Raw genomic sequence first — 20,629 nt, forward strand, 5'->3', positions numbered from 1 at the left:
AAGGTCTATCTATGACTGTTAAGTCATAAGACTTAACTGGAAACTCTATGTTCAGACGCAGACCTCTGACTACTAGATGCTGAAACACAACAGGTATGAGGGGAGAGTCACCTTCCTGCCCCCTTTACAGGCTTCCTGGTGCATCTTGCTGGCTACTGTGCAAAAGAGGATGCCAGAAGTAGAGGAGAGAAGAGTTTGGATTTATACCTCACTTTTCTCTCCTGTAAGGAGACTTAAGGTGGCTTACAAGCTCCTTTCCCTTCCTGTCCCTGTGGAGAAATGGCTCCTCCCCTCCCCTTTCTTTTTCTTTCCTCCTCCCTTCTCCAACCAGGTACCATAGATCTGGAGGACTTAGAAATCCCAGATCAATATCAGGAAGTACTGCCTGACCTAGGGGGAAATGATATCTTGACCCAGCCTGACCTGGTCAAAGGAGGGTGGGGTCTGGGATCTGATGAATTGAGGGGAAGAGAGAGGCGAGGCCTCTTTTGCTCAGGTCTCTCTGGAGGAGAGCGGAGATCTTGCCTGAACTGGGAAGGCGGAGGCCATTTTCTGGATCATGTGCCAGGTAATGTGAGCGCCCTGCAAATTGCAACATTTTAAGATTTGAGGACCTACCCTGCTTTCTACCATCTTCTAGCCAGGATATGTATTAGTGATAGGGGCAGGGATTTGCGTTTATGTCGCCTTTTCTTTGGAAACCCTTGCTAAATCTGGTGCTGTGCTAAAACATATGGTAATCACTTTCTTTTTAATAAATACTTTTAAAACCTTGGATGTGGAGGACAGTTCTCTGTACCACAGATGCCCCACTGTCTTGGACACGCTATTTAAACAGGAGGTAGAGGAAGGCTGAGCAGCTTTTCCTCCAGGATCTCCAGTCTACCCTGTGGAACCCAGGAGAGAGGAACCAAGGGGAAACTGAGGCAGAGGCCTCGCAGTTGGAAAGGAAGCTGGGAAATCCTGATCTTCCCCAGCGGGCAGTCCTCAAATGATCAGGTGGTGACAGCATACCCAGAGAAAGCTAGCCCTCCCTAGGAAAAGTCGGTAACTCCTGGGGGTGTGCAGAGTGCGAAATAGGGCCTGCCAGCCAAAAGCAAGCCCATTTCGCCACACTCGCCATAAAAGACACCTTGTGAGGTAGGTGGGGCTGAGAGAGCTCTGAGAGAACTGTGACTAGCCCAAGGTCACTGCAGGAATGCAGAAACACATCTGGTTCACCAGATAAGCCCCTGCCACTCAGGTGGTGGAGTGGAGAATCAAACCTGGTTTTCCAGATTGGAATCCACCTGCTCTTAACCACTACACCACACTGGCTCTCAGATGGCCCAGATGGACTATTGGTATGACCCAGCAATCCCTCAGTTCTGACCTCTTCTTCAGGCAGTTGATGTGCCACAATTCAGTAAAAATGATTTGTGTGGACAAGTGAACTAGCAAACTTGTTTGTGAGCTGCTGGATGATTCGTCTGTGCCATACTGGAGCCAAGCCAAGGCAATTAAAAAAAAAGGATAAGAAAGAAGTGGTGCATGTTGCCTTGACCATATCACAGGAAGAGAAGACACTGGTGTTTCTAAAATAAAACCCCTCCCTGTTTATCTCCGAACTGACTCTGCTTTCTAGGGCTCCTGAACTCAGAGCCAGCCACCACTTTTACTGCTGCAGGGGTTCTATTCTGCAGTGACATGTATGCAGTCCACTGCTCTGTGCAAGAGTTTGCAGACTGGGACTCAAACCCTCTGAAATGAGAGCAGTAACTAAGGCAGGAGTGTCCAATTCTAGCCCTGCAGATGTTTATGGACTATGATTCCCATCAGCCCCTGCCAGCATGGCCAATTGGACACCCCTGAACTACAGGGAGAGTCTTCTGCTAACAGGTCTTCAGGGAGGGAGGGCGATCTGGCTGGCCACAGTGAGAAACAGGATGAATGATTAAGACGAGCTTTTGGTCTGATCCAACACAGCTGTTCTTACGCCATAAATGACAGTCAGAAGAACAGAACGCTATTCCTCTGACTCTCCACCTAAGGATTACAAAGGGAAACATCACAGGGGAAAATGTCCCTGGAGCCTATTCTTTCATTTTGTACCCACCCAGGTCCATGGTGCTTAGTGGAACACAAAAGCGTAATCCCCTGCCCTTGAGGAGCTTACAATTTAAAATTCAAAACGAGGGGAAAACTACAAATGGAGGTACAGGGAAGAAGATAGAATTTGAAGATGCGTTCGAAGCCTAGAGCCAAACTAGACCCTGTGGTGTCATGAGTCAGGGTACCACTCACTGCCCATCCTGACTCACTGTGACACCAAAGAATTGTGCAGGTTACGTTAAGCTGCAGAGGTCTTTAGGGGTTGCGAGAGGGCAGGCAGGGGAGGGTTCATTTTTTGGGGGGGGGGGAGAGATAATGGGTGGAGGAATTGGGGGGCTTTTGCTGCTGATGCCCTGCAGGGTTCTGTTTCATCTGGAGGGGGAGAAGATGGTGGGCAGGGGAATGGGGAGAGTAGGGGGGATAACGGGGAGGGTGCTGGAGGGCTCGGCAGGAAGGGTGTTGAGAAAGCAGGTTGGAGACTGTTTGGAAAGTGAGCCCACGACTCTCTTCCAACCGATGTGCACGCAGGACAAGGCAATTATATCTAAGGATCATCGTCAACAGTTCATAATGATTTTTTAAACAAACGTGTAGCCTCTATTCCAGGCCCTGTGTTTTTCCTAACGCCTTTGGTGTATACCATAAAATAAACACAATTATTTCATACACTCTGTAGTTCTTAGTTCAACCCTTGAGGCTCCCCTGCCATTTTCTGGTCGAGTTCTTTCTTTACCCTCCTTTTGTTGTTTGGCTGCCATAAATCCAGCAAGGGCCAGAGAGTCGCAGGTTCTACCAGCCTCTGAATCCCACAGTGTCCCAGTTTGAGAACTGACGGCTTATTGCTCCTTTTGAGTGAAGTTTGAACCTTTCTGCAGTTTTCCTCCCCCCCTCCCCCAAAGGAGAGGTCCTCCATTGTTTGAGCCTTCTTCCTAGAATTCAAGTGCTGTCCTTGTAACACCTAGAATAATTACTGTCACCATGTTATAACCCAACAATGCAGGGACTTAAGATCTCAACCTGGAAGATCTGCTTTTTTCCTTCCTACTTAAAAAAAAAATGTAACATCTAACCTGAAGAAGTGTTCTGGTGAGCACTAAAGCTTGCACAATGTTTTCTGTCATGCTGTTGGACCCTAACTGATGGTACCACCTTGTCCTGGATGGCCCAGGCTAACCTGCTGCCCTTGTGAGGTCTCAGAAGTTAAGCAGGGTCGTTCCTGGCTCATACTTGGCTGGGAGACTGCAAACCATCTCTGCTCCTCCCCGGCCTTGAAACCCAGAAGAGGTTGCAATAAATCAGCTGCAATTTGATGGCAAAAAATACCCCCAAAGTGTATCCCACTTCCAATATGGGTGTTTCTCGCAGGGCGCCGTATGTTGGCTATGATCAGATGGCACTTCCCACCAGCCGTCAGTGAATGGATGAATTTTGTTCCTTGTTCTGGATTCAGCCCTCCTGTGCCAGCCAAAACGGTCTACGCATCCGTCACTGCATTTGCTCGCTTTCTGGCACGTCTCGTCGCCCGCCTCTTCCTCAACCTCCCTTTCCGCCTCTTCTAGTACCATAATTCAGGCGGCACGCTCTCCGGGGCAGACAGAGAGCTGCCCCTTTTGGCTTGCGTTACCTCGTATTGCAGTACATTATAATAATTGCGGTGACTAATCAAAGATCCAGAAGGGGCTGGATACGCTTGGCTGGTAGGAGCAGCTGAAAAGCAGGAAACAGTTCCAGGAGAGGACAGCAGCGGGTGGGAGGCACATGTTTCCAAACAGATGTTGGCAGCCTCTAATCACCACTTGAGAGGGATTCCTCAGTCGCTTCCCCTCCCTGCTCAACTCCTGTCCCACCTACCCTTCCACTAAAAGACATCTGGCACATCTAGTATAATGAAGTTCTCAGCTTCCCCTCTTCTTCTGCCCTGCTGCATGTAATCAAACCATCCAAAAATTGCGCCTCATATTCAGTGGTGGGATCCAAAAATTTTAGTAACAGGTTCCCCTGGTGGTGGGATTCAAACTGTGGCGTAGCGCCAATGGGGCGTGGCGGGGCACGGCAGGGGCATGGCCGGGCATTCCGGGGGTGGGGCATTCCTGGGCGGGGCTCTGGCAAGGACACAGCCGCTGCGCCGGTCCTTGGGCGGGAAACGAATGCACGCAGGCGCAGGCTGCCACGCACGCCGGTGCACCTCCTGCTAGACTGCTTCAAGTTCTGCATGCTACTGCTGAGAGGAGGGGCGTAACTAAGGCAACAATCACGTGGCAAAATCACCAATTAGTAACCCCCTCTCGGCACACACAAATAATTAATAACCTACTCTCGGGAACCTGTGAGAACCTGCTGGATCCCACCTCTGCTCATATTACATCTTTAGAAGAAGAAGAAGTGGTGTTTGGATTTATATCCCCCCTTTCTCAAAAGGGCTTACAAGCTCCTTCCCCCCCCCCCCAAACACCCTGTGAGGTGGGTGGGGCTGAGAGAGCTCCAACAAATTGTGACTAGCCCAAGGTCACCCGGCTGGCATGTGTTGGAGTGCACAAGCTAACCTGGTTCACCAGATAAGCCTCCACTGCTCAAGCGGCAGAGCGGGAAATCAAACCCAATTCTCCAGATTAGAGTGCACCTGCTCTCAACCACTATGCCACTGCAGCTTTGGTGGGTTAGTTGGCGGGTTAATGCTTTGGTGGGTTAATGGCAAGGACCCCCATGGAAGTCTCCTGCACTCTCACCCACCAAAGAAAAAGACACTGTTGCCCTCAAACTTCTTACTGCAGGGAGTGGGAACTGCAACATGCAAACCAGAATGTGTCTGGGGCATTCAGGGCCAATGGTTCGATTCACACACAAAAGCACAGTCTGCCCAGGGTCAGTTGCTCCTTCACACCCAACACTTATACATTAACTGTCGGGAGATTTTATTGAGGGAAGCTGCCCCCACATTTCCCAAACGACTGGACCTGTAGGACAGTGGCGGGATCCAAAAATTTTAATAATAGGTTCTGATGGTGGTGCGATTCAAACAGTGGTGCCGCCGTACACACCTCCAGTCCCTATTGGGCAGGGAGGTTGCTTTAGTAACCCCTTCTCGGCACTCAGAAAAAATTAGTAACCACTTCTAGAGAAGTGGTGAGAACTGGTTGGATCCCACCTCTGCCGTAGGAGCAATCTGCGACCGAAGCCACTGAATAAGAAGAGGACCTTCCTTCCTAATGCAAACTTATGGACTGTCATCGCAATCACCTTTCAAAAGAAGACTTCCCTCTTCCTTAGCCATAATGTTCAAACTCTATTATAGCAAATGTCTTCCAAAAGAATTATACGCATGTGGTTTTCATGATAAATCTTTGTTCAATTTATAAAATAACAACTTTGCGTATGGGTAGGTACGGCATTTGTTTCCCTGTTACTTAGAAACTATACCGAAGTACCATGTTATTACTCAGCCACCTTCCTCCATGAAGACCAGAATATATGCGATTCTTTCCTCCTTCTCCATTTCACTTTCCCAACAACTGTTTGAGATAGGTTAGTGTGAGAGAGGACAACTACCCCATGGTCACTCAGGGAGAAGAAGAAGAGTTTGGATTTATATCCCACCTTTCTCTCCTGTGAGGAGACTCAGGGTGGCTTACAAGTCCCTTTCCCTCCCTCTCCCCACAAGACACCTTGTGAGGTTGGTGGGGCTGAGAGAGTCCAGAGAGAACTGTGTCTAGTCTAAGGTCACCCAGCAGGAATGTAGGAGTGCAGAAACACATCTGGCTCATCAGATAAGCCTCTGTCACTCAGGTGGAGGAGTGGGGAATCAAACCTGGTTCTCCAGATTAAAATCCACCTGCTCTTAACTACTACACCACACTGGAGCTTAATGGCTGAGCAGGGAATTGAACCTAGTTCTCTCCTCTCTTAATTTAGCTCTCTATACTTACTTATCTCCAATTCTTTTTCTGGATAACTGAACTGGATAGTGTGTACAAAACACCACTGATTTATAGAAACACTGTAGGGTTTTCAAGGCAAGAACTGTTCAGATAAGGTTTGCCATTTCATGCCTCTGGATCTCCTATCCTAATGCTCACCAGTGCCCACCCCACTCAGCTTCCAAGACTGACAGCTGTGTGAGAGGAATACAGATAAAAGGGGTGAGAAAGACAAACCACAAAAATGTGGAAGGAAAACTTTTCTTTTCAGCTAGAGGCTTGAAACTGGGGGAGGACATTTCTGAAAGCTTTTTTCCAGAATACCACATTTTAATGATTTAAAATGTGGCTTTTGACAGTATTTTGAGTAAGCAATTTTCTCGTAGTCTCTCCTACTATGCAGGGCTGGGGAAAGAAGAGTCAGTGTGCTACAGTAGTTAAGAGTGGTAGACTCTAATCTGGGGAACTGGGTTTGTTTCCCCCACTCCTCCACATGAAGCCTGTTCAGTGACCTTAAGAACATAAGAACATAAGAACAAGCCAGCTGGATCAGACCAAAGTCCATCTAGTCCAGCTCTCTGCTACTCGCAGTGGCCCACCAGGTGCCTTTAGGAGCTCACATGTAGGATGTGAAAGCAATGGCCTTCTGCGGCTGTTGCTCCCGAGCACCTGGACTGTTAAGGCATTTGCAATCTCAGATCAAAGAGGATCAAGATTGGTAGCCATAAATCGACTTCTCCTCCATAAATCTGTCCAAGCCCCTTTTAAAGCTATCCAGGTTAGTGGCCATCATCACCTCCTGTGGCAGCATATTCCAAACACCAATCACACATTGCGTGAAGAAGTGTTTCCTTTTATTAGTCCTAATTCTTCCCCCCAGCATTTTCAACGAATGCCCACTGGTTCTAGTATTGTGAGAAAGAGAGAAAAATTTCTCTCTGTCAACATTTTCTACCCCATGCATAATTTTGTAGACTTCAATCATATCCCCCCTCAGACGCCTCCTCTCCAAACTAAAGAGTCCCAAACGCTGCAGCCTCTCCTTGGGCTAGTCACAGTTCTCTCAGGACCGTCTCAGCCCCACCTACCTCACAATGTGTCTGCTATGGGGAGAGGAAGGGAAAAGGAGTTTGTAAGCCACTTGGAGACTCTCTGTAGTAGAGATCAGAAGTGGTGTAGTGGTTAAGAGCAAGTGCATGCTAATCTGGAGGAACCGGGTTTGATTCCCCGCTCTGCCGCTTGAGCTGCGGAGGTTTATCTGGGGAATTCAGATTAGCTTGTGCACTCCAACACATGCTATCTGGGTGACCTTGGGCTAGTCATAGTTCTTCGGAGCTCTCTCAGTCCCACCTACCTCACAGGGTGTTTGTTGTGAGAGGGGAAGGGAAAGGAGTTTGTAAGCCCCTTTGAGTCTCCTTAAAGGCGAGAAAGGGGGGATATAAATCCACCTTTTCTTCTCTTCTTTGTGGTAAAGAAAAGCAGGGTATAAATCCAACTCTTCTTCTTCTCGTCTTCTATTAAATGGCAAATCTCTTTGGTCCAGGATTCAAAAGTGAATGACCGTGGCTGATCAGATACCTAAAGTTTTAGCACTCAATGGCTGAACAGCGCTTTCAAATGCTGAAACATGCCGGAGAGAACACCCAGCACAAGGACCCTGCATGACAAAGAAAAGGTCAGACTCCGGACATGGCTTCTGACCTTTCATTCACACTGGCCTCTGAGCCCCTCCATCTTCTCCACTGAGTGAAAGAAAAAAAAACCCCTATGAAGGCACACATAGAAATGAATGGGACAAATATGGAAGTAATTCACAAGCAAGACATTGTCAAAGGCCTTCACAGCCGGAATCAACCGGCTGCTGTGGGTTTTCTGGGCTGTGTGGCCAGAGTATGGTAGTTTTAGCTTCTAACGTTTCGCCCACATCTAAAGCTTCTACATCTTCTGAGGCGTGTCACAGCTTCTCTCTGTGGCACACTGACCACAGCCACACAGCCCAGAGAATCCACAGCAGCCAAATTCCCGAGCACATGAAAGCCTCCCTCAGAAACTCAAAGCAAGGAGTCATGGCATTTTCATAAGGCCAGGTTTCTGATCTGAGAAACGTAACTATATATATTCGACAATACATTGAACATAACCGTACTACATTATTTTTTTTCCTAGGATAATATGTACCGGATACAGATCAGAATATAAATTTAAGAGACAAATGATTATTCCTACCCACAGTTGCTCTGACAACTGTAATAGTAACAAAGTTTAACTAATATTTGAAATCAGTGCTGATTCTGAATTGCACAAGAGATTTGCTGAGCTTGACCTTTGAAAACACATTTTTTCCATTTTTGCACAGTCTGATGTTATCTACATAATAATACAAAGAGTTATTACAGCCTTACTTTTGCTCGCTACTATGTCAACGGCTTCTATTTTCAATTTTGTTTCCTAGTTTCTTAACAGGCAGAAACAAACAAATCTCACAGCTTTGCATCTGTTTGCAGTCATTGTCAATGGAGGCATTTATACCGCTGAAATCTACTAGATATAATCAGAGGTCACAACTTTACTCCCTAAATCCGCACATACTACACTGCAGGTTCTTAAAATAGCACCATTTAATGTATTGCTGAAGTCTCTCATGGCTGGACTCAACTGACTGTTGCGAGTTTTCCAGGCTGTGGGGTTTGGTAGTTTTTGCTCTTAATGTTTCACCCTCATCTTTGGGTGGCATCTTCAGGGGCACGCCATAACAAGAGGTGTTTCTCTGAACACTGTGCCATCTATGCTGAACATCTTTGACTTTGATTAAGTGACTTTGGTTATGTGTAGGAGCAGCAGTGGCATAGTGGTTAAGAGCCGGTGCTCTCAAATCTGGAGAACCGTTCTGCCACTTGAGCTGTGGAGGCTTATCTGGTGAACCAGATTAGTTTGTGTACTCCAACACATGCCAGCTGGGTGACCTTGGGCTAGTCACAGCTTTTAGAAGCTCCCTCAGCCCCACCACATCACAGGGTGTTTGTTGTGGGGGAGAAGGGAAAGGAGATTGTAAGCTCCTTTGAGTCTCCTTCAGGAGAGAAAGGGGGGATATAAATCCAAATTCTTCTTCTTCTTCCTGCATTGCAGGGGGTTGGACTTGATGGCCCTTGGGGTCTCTTCCAACTCTATGGTTCTATGATTCACAAGCATGCCATGGTAAGAATCACATCTTACTGTGACACACCTCTGAAGATGCCAACCATAGATGTGGGCGAGACATTAGCAGCAAAAACTACCAGACCACAGTTACACAGAATGGAAAACCCACAATAGCCAATTTAACTTCAACAAGCATTGCTTATATATCTTTTTTTAAAAAATGGGGAAGAAGTTTCAAAAAATGAAAACAAAAAAAAATGAAAACAAATTCTCCATAGCTCCAAAATTTCTGGAAATGTTACGTTTCCAGTTGGAGAGGAGGGCTCTAGTATATCAAGGCTGAGCGTGGAACTTGGCCAGGGATGAGAGCAGGTTTCAAGCAGGCAATGGATGCTACCATAGAGAGGAGCAGATGAAGAAGACCCCTGTCTTTAGGCTTCTATATCTTTCATCTCCCTTTGGGCAAAGGAGAGAGCAGGCCTGCAGAATCACCGGGCAGCTGAATGCCAAGATGGCAAAAACAGACCACACCATTTCTAAATGTTAGAAATATCACACATTTGTGACAAAGACTCCCTTACAAAAAGAAGTATATCCCCCCTTTCTCTCCTGTAAGGAGACTCAAAGGGGCTCACATCTCTTTTCCCTTCCCCCCCCCAACAAACACCCTGTGAGGTGGGTGGAGTGGAGAGAGCTCTGAAGAACTGTGACTACCCCAAGGTCACCCAGCTGGCATGCGTTGGAGTGCACAGGCTAATCTGGTTCACCAGATAAGCCTCCACTGCTGAATTGACAGAGCGGGGAATCAAAACCGGTTCCTCCAGGTTAGCGTGCACCTGCTCTTAACCACTACACCACGCTGGCTCTCTGGCATATCAAGCAGGCCATGGACAAAGAGCCAGAAGAGCAGGAGAAGGCCAGAGCTGGCGTCTTCTTCCTTGTCTGGAGCACCTCATTGAAGCAGAAGCAGGAGGAGGAGGAGCCACCTTTCTCTCCTGTAAGGACACTCAAGGTGGCTTACAAGCTCCTTTCCCTTCCTCTCCCCTGCCCGCACTCCGTGCCTAAGCCGCTTCTGTCCCGCTGCTAACAAAGAAGGCTTCGTGGGCTTTGATCTCGGCGCAGTCCGAATGCAGCACTTCTGCAGGCCCCTGCTGCATGGCACGCTTGAGACGGGACAAGGAGGAGGCCAACGAGCCGAGCGCTGAGCTAAAAGCTGCTTCCACAACAAAAAACAGCTGCTTCCAATTGTGGGAAATGCACTTACTGAAAGTGATATGTTTTCATCTGACTCACCAATTAAATGCGCTAGTAGAGACGCAATGATTCAGAGGCGGCACTCGGTGGGCCTCGGCCTTCAACGTCTCTGCTTCTCTTCTAATTAAAGGCTGTTTCTCATCAAATCCAAGTTGGCTCGCTCACGGGAATGGAATTCCTCAGGAAATTCCCAGAACTGCACTAACAACCACAACCTGTTGCCGACTCCCTCGTTTGGAACTTAACTCACTGGGGGTGTCACGCTTAAGACTTGCTTGAGCTTAGCTTTGAGATTTCTGAAACTAGACATCCAACTCCTCCGGAAAGCAAAGAAAGAAATCCACCCGAAGGGTGGGGAGAGGGCCGGCAAGAACGCCATTTTAGGTCTAAGCACAGCCTGCGGCATGCTCAGTAAAGGTCCAGCTTTCTTCATTTTTAGGTTTAATAAGCTACCCCCCCCCCCCTTTTGAGTTCTGTATGGCTTACGATAAAGCATAAAATCACCTAAAATTTTAAAACATTCCAATAAATTACATCTATTTAACCCAAGTAAGGGAAGGTTATCATACTGCCCCTCCCCAATGGTGTAAAGAACATGGGGTTACATCTCACAGCTATATTTCACACTGGTGCTGAATGATAAATGCCGCTGTTAGCAGAATAGATTATTTTTAAAATAATACTTCGAAATAGGCATGGCGGTGTCACCAACTAAAGTCAACCAGCTACCCCCAAAGGGAGTTGTGTTTTTGGCATGCTTACCCAGTGGTGGTGGAAAGAGCAGTCAAGTTGTAGACAACTTACGGGGATCTCGTGGGCCTTTCAAGGCAAGAGACGTTCAGAGGTGGTTTGCCATCACCTGCCTCTGCCTCAAGGCCCTGGACTTCCTTGGTGGTCTCCCATCCAAATACTAACCAGAGCCAACTCTGGTTGGTTCCCCAGGTTTGAAGAGATAGGTAGCACGGGCCATCCATGTCAGGGACAAACTTAGTACCTGGGCTCTTTTAAATGCTTGCAACAGTGTACTCACTCCCTGGATCATGCAGTTCCCATCCACCAAAAGAGCCACTGGACCTATCCTGAGCACTACCCCAAACACACACAAACAATAACATGCAATAGGACCCTTTCAATTGCTAAAACTTCTGAGTGTCTGGAGTCATCTTACACCTCTACTAGGAGGGGTTTTCCCCCAATGGGCTTGCATTCAACAGTGGTATGTCCCATACCACTACCAGCTGCACATGCTGACTCAGCGTCAAACACAAAACCCCTGCATCTGCACAAACATATCGGCAACTTGTCTTCAAACAGTTGTATCCTGGGCCCAGGGTATTATTGAAATTATTCCAGTCTGCCTCCCTCTAAAAAACCATGCCCAATTTCCTGGAATATGGGGCAGGAATCACAGGGGACGAGGTCACCAACAGGAAGTGAGGGGAAAAAATCTTTGGAGTCCCTGCCTCCTGAACAACGGAAAGGAACTACCTAGCGAGATGCCCTTCCACCTCCAGGAGAAGAGCCATGTGTGGCCTGTGAAAGAGCCACAGAGCATCACTGGTTCACTACAATCAATGTTCTGTTTGTAGGACCAGCCAGCTGGTTAGAAATAAACTTGGAAAACACACACACACACACACACACACACACACACACACACACACACACACACACACACACACACACACACACACACACACACACACACACACACACACACAGAGAGAGAGAGAGAGAGAGAGAGAGAGAGAGAGAGAGAGAGAGAGAGAGAGAGAGAGAGAGGATTGGAATTTACTTCTAGTTGTCAAGAGCCAGCTTTACACTTTAGTGTCTGGGATGACAAAAATGTCTGACATTTTCCCATTCTATCTTGGCTTCCCTTTAGCATCTCACCTCCCGACACCTCCACCTCAGTCGCCCGAAAAAAGTTCTGCTAATAAGCTAGCAGGAACCATGGATGCTCAGGTACAGAAGAGAACAGAAAGTATGGAACACCTGACCTACAACAGGCAGTCGTGAGCCTTTGTGAAACTCTCATAAGCCAAGTCAGACCTCTGGCTTGCCTACCTCAGAAATGACTGCTTTGATTGGCACTGGCTCTCAGGCAGAAAGGTCTTCCCCAACATCAGCCACCTGGGGTCCTTATGTATTCCAGGCCAGATACATCCAGCAGTTGCATACTGTCCAGGCACAATTCGTGTGGTCTCCACTTGGTGCAGTGGTTAAGAGCAGGTGGATTCTAATATGGAGAACCAGGTTTGATCCCCCACTCCTCCATCTGAGTGGCAGAGGCTTATCTGGTGAACCAGATGTGTTTCTGCACTCCTACATTCCTGCTGGGTGACCTTGGACTAGACACAGTTCTCTCAGAACTCTCTCAGCCCCACCTACCTCACAGGGCGTTTGTTGTGGGGAGATGAAGGGAAAGGAGCTTGTAAGCTCCTTACAGGAGAGAAAAGTGGGGTGTAAATCCAAACGCTTCTTCTTACTTAGGAAACCTTGTCCCTTTTTTGCCTTCTGGCCCTCTATGCTATACTTTCTCTTGCCAGTTTCTGGCTTCCTTATTGCAGAGGGAGCTCTAGTCATTGACCTTGAGGTCCTTGGCCAGGGGGAACACATCCTGAATGGCCTGGCCCCGGAGTCCTCTCTCTCTCCATCTGCCGCCATGACAGGCCCTGACGACTCACGTCATTTATTTCAATTTGGACTTGCATGAGTCACAGCTCGCTTCCAGTGACTTGCAAAAGCTCGTGTTGACTTTTGTTTCCTTTCGAGACTACAAAGTGACCCAGCGACCCCTTTGCGATCAAAATGACAACAGGCTGCTAACTTCACAGACATAGGAAGAAGGCTTTAAGCAAGATATTAGTACGAGCAACCAGAGAAGCTTCTTACCTGATAAGATGGTCAGCGCCTTCTCCATGGGGGGCAACGTCTCCTTCCTCAGGAGTCGGCTGAGCGGTGCTTCCTGGGGGCTGAACAGCCCCGAGCTGTCGGACAGTTTCTTACGCCCGCTGCTCCCAGAAGAGCCAGTGCTTCGGCAGCTGCCCATCGCACTGGTGAAAAGGTTTGTGTGCTCGTCGCTGCTGGCGGGCTCCGAACTCGGGGTGAACCGTCCTAAAGGCAGGCTGGGTGGGGCGTCCAAGCAGTCGATCTGCAGTGGCGTCTGCAACCCCAGCGAGAGCGAGTTGGACTCCGCCGGCTCCCTCCTGACCCACTGCTCCTCCCGGCCGAGCAGGCCTTTCGAAGGGGACAGGTGCGGGCAAGCCATGTGGCACCGGTGCTTCTCTTTATGCTTGTACCTCTCGCCCACCGCCTCCTTCCCAAACCGGTAGCGCTTCAGGGACTCCAGGACGGTGCGGGAGGAGCCGTTGGCTGCCAAGGCCTCCATGGAGACCTGTGGCTGCTCCGAGGAGCGGTGCTCGCGATGCTTGTGGCGGTGGCGGTGCTTGTGTTCCAGCATCCAGCCGTAGGCCATCTCTGGCGGGACGCTGGGGTGGTAGGTGCTCATGGACAGGAGAGGCGCTCGGCTGGCGGTGAGGAACGCTTCCTGGCGGAGTAGCTTATGTTTCTTCTTGTGGTACTTGGCCGGGTTGAGGAGCAAGTGGCCGGTGTGCATGTAAGAAGGAGGGGGCAAAGGGGTTGTAAACGAAGGGGAAGGCGGAGGGGGGTAAAGGGTTGGGGGGTACCGCCCATAATAGCCCAGGCCAATGGGAGCGGCAGTGAGGGGAGAAGGGGAGTAAGGCATACCGTAGGAAGGGTAGAATCCAGTACCGGACAAGGGGAAACTGAGGCTATGCATGAAAGGCATTTCTGCCATCGCCTCCCTCATTTTGGGGGGCCGGCCCCGCTTCTTCTTCAAGTCGGGCTTCCGGATGTAGTGCAAAGGATCCAAGGGAAAAGTGGGGTGGGTGTAGAAGCTGTTGAAATTGATCCGGAAAATGGTCGGAAGCAGGTCCCGGGGGATGAAATGGTGGCTGCGGTGCGTGATCCGGAACTCGCTCAGCCGGCTGATCAGCTCCTCCAGCTCGGCGAGGAAATCGGGGTCCTGCCTGCTGCGCAGCTGCGGGTACTTCTTCTTTCTCTTCCGCTTCTGCCTCTTCATCTTGTCGTAGGCCAGGTAGTCGTGGCTCCGGCGCTTGCACTTGTGCTTGTGTTTCTCCTTGAGGCCGCTCAGGACCGTGGAGGTCTCGGGCGGGACAAGCGAGACATGGTCGAAGGAGTGCCGTCGTTTCTTTGGGCCGCAGAACTTCTCGGCCCGGTCGGAAGTGCTGTTGTTGTCGGTCCCGATCCCACTGTCGCTGGGAATCGTCTCGTCGCTGTGGGACTCACTGATCGGGGAGGGGGTTGCTTCTTTCAGTGAGCTCAGCTCGCTCATGTGGGACGGGGAGTTTGGGAGCAGAGTGGGCGGGGACAGCCTCCTCCTCGCCTTGGAGGCCTTTCTCATTGCTAGGGTCTGAGCCACGCTCCCCTGCCTGGAGTGGAGATGCAAATACGGGATGGAGTTGGGCTCCACGAAGCCCATGTCACTGCTGACGGGGCTCTGTCCCCCACTTACCCCGGAGGACTGCGAGCAAACAGGCAACGAAAGGATCTCAGAGTTATTAGCAGCCGAAGTCAGCAAAGGGGGGACCCCCTGGCCTAGCGCAGTCCCTCCTGCTTGTTGGGCAGACTTCTCAAGAATGGTCAAGCTGGCAGAATTGCCCAAGATGCCGTTCAGGACAGCTTTGGGCTTCCTGCCTCGCCTTTTTCCTATGTAGATTGTTCCTTTCTTGCTGACATTGATCTGCTGGCCCAGTTTCGAGCTGAACGTGGCGGCGAGGGTTGACACGGTCGTGTGGAGCTTGGATTGCACTTTCCCTTTGTTTGGTTCCGCCGCAGAAGACAAGAGGATTTGATTCAGGAGCTTCTTCCGCTTTATTGTCTTCATCTTGTTGATCTTCCTGATGATGGTCTTCATCAGCTGCCCGTTGTTTCGCTTGGTTTCCTTCCTGTCCGGTTCTACCTCAAGGTCGGAAGCGTCGCCGGCGTTCGTTTTCCCAAGTTCCTCCTGGCCTCCAAACTGATCCGTCTTTTCAAAGAAATCCTTGCTCTGTTGCTGGTCGCTTTCGGGTTCCAGCATCTCAGAATTGTCCGTAGTGACGAAAGGAGCTACCGACAGAACGGGGGGCTTCATTGTGAGCCCGGACCTGATCAGTCTCTTCGGCCGGCCTCTCTTCTTTGGAAAAGCGTGCTCTGCAAGGCTCTGCCGAAGAGAAGGGATTTCAACCTCCGGATGCAACACTGGGGGCTCCTGTTCTTCCTTGGACTGCACCGAAAAGACCTTCGAGGCGGGGATCTTCAGCGTACGTTTGGGAGGGCCCTCCAAATGGGGCATCTCTTTGGGCTTCGACCTGCCCCTTTTCGACTTGAACATCTTGGGCAACAACTCGTCCGAAACGCACCTGCTGGAAGCCTGCATATGAGGACTGTAAAATGTGCCGGATTCCTTGTCGACGTTGTGGAGCAGCGCAAGAGAAGGCATGCTACCGGATTTGTTCAGCTTCGGCAACTGATGCTTGACAAACTCGTGCTCTGCGAAGGAAGGGGGGTCTGAGCTTTTAAAGAGCCTACCTTGGTCCAGGCTACTGTTCGACAATGAAGAGAGAGAGAGAAGAGAGAGAGAGAGAGAGAGAGAGAGAGAGAGAGAGAGAGAGAGAGAGAGAGAGAGAGAGAGAGAGAGAGAGAGAGAGAGAGAGAGAGCGCGCGCGCAAGAGAGAAGGTTTCTTTAAAAAAGGTCAGGTCAGGTCCCAGTTCTAGCGCCCTCGGAAGTTCCTCGGGTGGCGCTTCCTGTAGAGACCACCTTGGTCCAACGTGGCTTCCGTCCTTTCCTTTTCTTCAAGGGCTTTGTTTGTAGGTCGCCACTGCTGCTCAGCGAGTCGGCTCCTTGGCAGGGTTTCCCCGATGCAGTCATGGCACCAATCTTAAGAATGGGTTTATTGTTGAACAAGCTGGAGAAGCTGACCACCGAAGGGGCGACAGTGGCACGGACGTTTGAGCTGATTGCTGAGCTGAGCTTTTTACCTACGGCGGGGGTAGGCTTCGGGGGATCTGGGTGGGCTGCTTTGGAATCGTTTAATTCCCGAGCGATCCCTTTGCCAGTCGTGTGCGAGCCGGGATTCGACAGCCTGCTCGTCGCGGAACGTGCGCAGTCAGTGGCAAACGGGGTCTTGCTGATCGGCTCGGAAATGCGTTCCAAGAGCTCTGGCGGGTTGTTTAAATATGTCGGGTTGGAAGCCAGCTGAGCCAAGGTTGATGTGGGGCTCCGGGTTAAAGCAGTGACAGAGGCTGCTGGGGAGGGAGATGGGAGGTTCCCCTCTCCAACAGCACTAAAAGGTGATTTTGCCGTAGACAGGTCAGAAGCGCCGCCGGCTGTCCTGAAGTCCGGGGAAGTACAATACACCGGCAGCTGCTTCTCGTGCTTTGTTGAGTCGGAAGCCCCCTTTTCGACGGGCGAGGGGGCTTCCTGCTGTACACATGCCCCTTCTTTGCCTCCACCCGAGACATCCCTTTGAGCCGCCAACTTTTCTGGGATGCTCTCTTTGCCCTGCCTCAGGACATGCTTCTCAAATGTTTTAATGCACCCGCTGTCCTTCAGTGGGGCTGTGGGTTCGGGACCATCCAGGTTGATGACGCTTCCACTACAAAAGCGCTTGAAAGGCTCCGAGGAAACGTTACCAGTGTCTGCTCTCAGGGCCCCCGAGTCCTTGTTAGTCAACCCGGGTGGGCTGCTGGCCCCGGCCATTTTCTTTCCAGAGTCCTTAACGGCTAAACTGGGTGGAACGCCAGCACCCAGGACCTTCTTTGCTGATTCTTTAGTAACCAAACCAATTGGACCAGTCACCCCCAAGAGCTTCTTCCCAGAGTCTTTATTAGCCAAACCACTAGGACTACTGATCACAGGCAGCTTCCCACTGGGACTACTGGTCAGGGGCAGTTTCTTTCCCAAGTCCTTACTGACTAGCCCAATCGGACTATCTGAACCTGGATATTTCTTCCCAGTATCCTTATGAACCAATCCAACTGGACTGCCAGACACTGGCAATTTTTTCCCCAAGTCCTTGTTAACCAGCCCAGGAGGACTGGCAGCCCCTAGCAGTTTTTTGCTGATCTCCTTATTAACTAATCCGATTGGACTGTTAGACCCCAGAAATCTTTTCCCAGACTCCTTAGTCACTAGCCCAATTGGTACACCAGTCACAAGTGGTTTCCTTCCACTTTCCTTGCTGACCAATCCTAGCGGAGAAGAAAAAACTGGCGGCTTCTTCCCACAGTCCTTACTAACTAACCCGGCTGCACTTGGGCACGTCCCTGGCTGCTTTTTAGCCCCAGAATCTTTGCTGGTCAACCCAGCTCCACTGCTAGTCCCCGGTGCCTTCTTCGTAAAATCCTTGTTACCCAATGCAGCGCCCATACTGCTGCCGCCGCCGCCTGGTAATTTCTTTACAAAGTCTTTGCTAGCTGTCATGGTCAGGGTCCCGGTTGGCGGGAGCTTCTTTCCAGAGTCTTTAGCAAATTCGGACGCGACCCCCATGGCTGGCTTCTTCTGCTTCGTTTTGGAAGACTTTAATGGGGGGCAAGTTGCAATAAGCTGAGCCAGTTTTTCTGTGACGGTGGTGGCTCCGTTAATCTGAGCTCTGTCCTTCGAGTCTGGATCACGGCTACCAGCTGGAGTGGAAAGGGATGGCTTCCCGTAATCGGTCGCTTCAGATTGCAACGGCGGTGAAGGTTTCTTCGAAAGTGGGCTGCTTTCCCTGGGCCTTCCCTCAGCTGTGGAGCATTCAACCGCTGTGGTTTCGCCACCTTTCTTGTACAGTTTAGTTGAGTCCTGAGTGTTTTTAAAAAAGAGAAAAAAAGGGCTTTAATAATCCAAGTAACAACAAAGCAAATGCATTCATGTTATCATTTCAGTTTACGTGGGCAGAGCCGGCCCACCCCTAAATTTTAAAAAACCTAACTTTCAGGCACCATAAGCAAAATGTCACGGGCCAGCAGTAGCATCAAATTAGAAAGCCCCCGGGGATTTTTGCTGCCCCATCTTTTAGTAAAGTGAACACAGACCTTGAGTTTTAACAAAAGTTTACAGTTTTAAATACCAAAGAGCTACAAAAGAAGGACCAAAAGAAAGAGAAGCGCTGAAGGAACACTGAGAGCCAGTGAACTAAAGTGGTCAGAATGTCAGATTAGAACTGAGGAGATCTGGGTTCAAGTTGCCACTTGGGAAAGAGGCGCACTGAGTGACTTTGGGCCAGGTGGTCTCTCGATACAACCTGCATCACAGGATTGTTGTGGAGATATAACTGTGGAAAGGGAGACATCTATGTGGGGCCTTGACACAGAGATATACACCAGCATGGTGCTTATGTTAATTTTTTGCATCCAAGCAAAAGAGTCCTGTGGCTCCCTGAAGACTAACTAATTTCATGCTTGTGCTCCGTGTCACATACTGTAAAGGGAATTCCTCAGTTAACCAGGGTTTTTATACACTAAGGAACAAAAGACCTGGTTTGTGACCTTTTCATGCAAAACTGGAAAAGTATGCAGAAAAGCACCTATAGGCTTGGTTATGTTAAGCAAATTAACCCTGACAGAGGCAGAAAATAATCAGACCTGTTTCCACACACACACCCGCCCCCAGCAAGTGCTGCGAAACCTGTTGATGGATTCTAGTTCAGCAACTTCCTAGTGCATTCCCCCTCCTCCCCTTGCTGGAAAATGCTGACTCTATGATGAAGTAGAGGGCAAGGTAATCAAATCTGCAGATGACACCAAATTGGGAGGGGTAGCTAATACCCCAGAGGACAGGGCCAGAATTCAAAATGACCCGGACAGATTAGAGAGCTGGGACAAAACAAACAAAATGAATTTTGACAGGGAGAAATATAAGGTATGGTACTAAGGCAGAAAAAATGAAATGCATGATACCTGCCTTGACAACAGTATATGTGAAAGGGATCAGGGAATCTTAGAAGACTACAAACTGAACATGAGGCAACAGTGTGATGTGGCAGCTAAAAAAGCCAAGGTGATCAGGGCTGCTGGAACATAGTGTCTGCATCCAGGGACGTAATAGCGCCCCTACACTGGTCAGACCTCATCTGGAATACTGTGTTTAGTTCTGAGCACCACAATCCAAGAGGAATGCTTACAAGTTGGAGCATGTCCAGAGGAGAGTGACCAAAAGGGTAAAAAGTCTGGATTCCATGCCCTATGAAGAGAGACTTGGGAAGCTGGGTATTTTTAGTCTGGAGAAGAGGAGATTAAGGGATGACATGACAGGCACATTTAAATATTTGAAGGGATGTCAAGGCACAGATGCAGCAAGCTTGTTTTCTGTGCTCCAGGGGTCAAGACAACAAGTAATTAATTCAAGGTACAGGAAAAGAGATTCCACCTAAACATTAGAAAGCACTTCCTGACCATCAGGGCTATTGACAGTGGAATGCACTATCTCAGAGTGTAGTGGAGTCTCCTTCTTTGGAGGTTTTTAAAGAGAGGCTGGATGGCCATCTGTCAGGAGTGCTTTGATTGCGTGTTCCTGCATGGCAGGGGGTTGGACTGGATGGTTCTTGTGGTCTTTTCCAATTCCATGACTTCCAGATCAACAGTCAAGTATACTGGCAGATTCACTTTCTAGACATCACCATGTAACTACATGTTTTTGTGAAGTGCTGTCAAGTCGCTTCTAACTCATGGAAATCCTATGAATCAGTGTCCTTCAAACCGTCCTATAGAATCCATCCATCTCATAGAATCACAGAGTTGGAAGAGACCAGAAGGGCCATCAAGTCCAATCCCCTGCCATGCAGGAAAACAAAATCAAAGCACTACTAATATATGTGCATCCAACCTCTGTTTAAAAACCCCCAATGAAGGAGACTCGAATCTCATGTTGGGTCTCCCTCTTTTACTATTGCTTTCTACTTTTCCTAGCATTATTGTCTTTTCCAGTGACTCATCTTTTCATAATGTGACCAAAGGGTGACAGCCCCAGTTAAGACATTTTTGCTTCTAGGGGAAGTCCAGGATTGATTTGATTTATAGCCCACTGATTGGTCTTTGCGGCTGTATCTACAAGATAGGCATATAATAACCACTTAATAACTTAAACCTACACCCTGCTGTAGAGACAGGCAATGGGAAGCCAGCTCTACTTCTCACTTGCCTTGAAAGTCCCTGGTGGGGGTCACCAT

The 20,629-nt window shown here is 49.3% G+C and overlaps 1 protein-coding gene across 1 annotated transcript in view; it reads right to left on the reverse strand.

Annotated features, from left to right (window-relative positions):
- ASH1L (ASH1 like histone lysine methyltransferase) overlaps positions 1-20,629 on the reverse strand; it is a 99,300-nt gene that overhangs the window by 51,935 nt on the left and 26,736 nt on the right. The window contains 2 exon segments of the mRNA XM_048511349.1: positions 13,293-16,046; positions 16,155-18,264. Of these exon segments, the coding sequence (XP_048367306.1) occupies positions 13,293-16,046; positions 16,155-18,264 (4,864 nt within the window).

The sequence above is a fragment of the Sphaerodactylus townsendi genome, linkage group LG01 (genome assembly GCF_021028975.2).
Source record: "Sphaerodactylus townsendi isolate TG3544 linkage group LG01, MPM_Stown_v2.3, whole genome shotgun sequence".
Classification (NCBI taxonomy): Eukaryota; Metazoa; Chordata; class Lepidosauria; order Squamata; family Sphaerodactylidae; genus Sphaerodactylus; species Sphaerodactylus townsendi.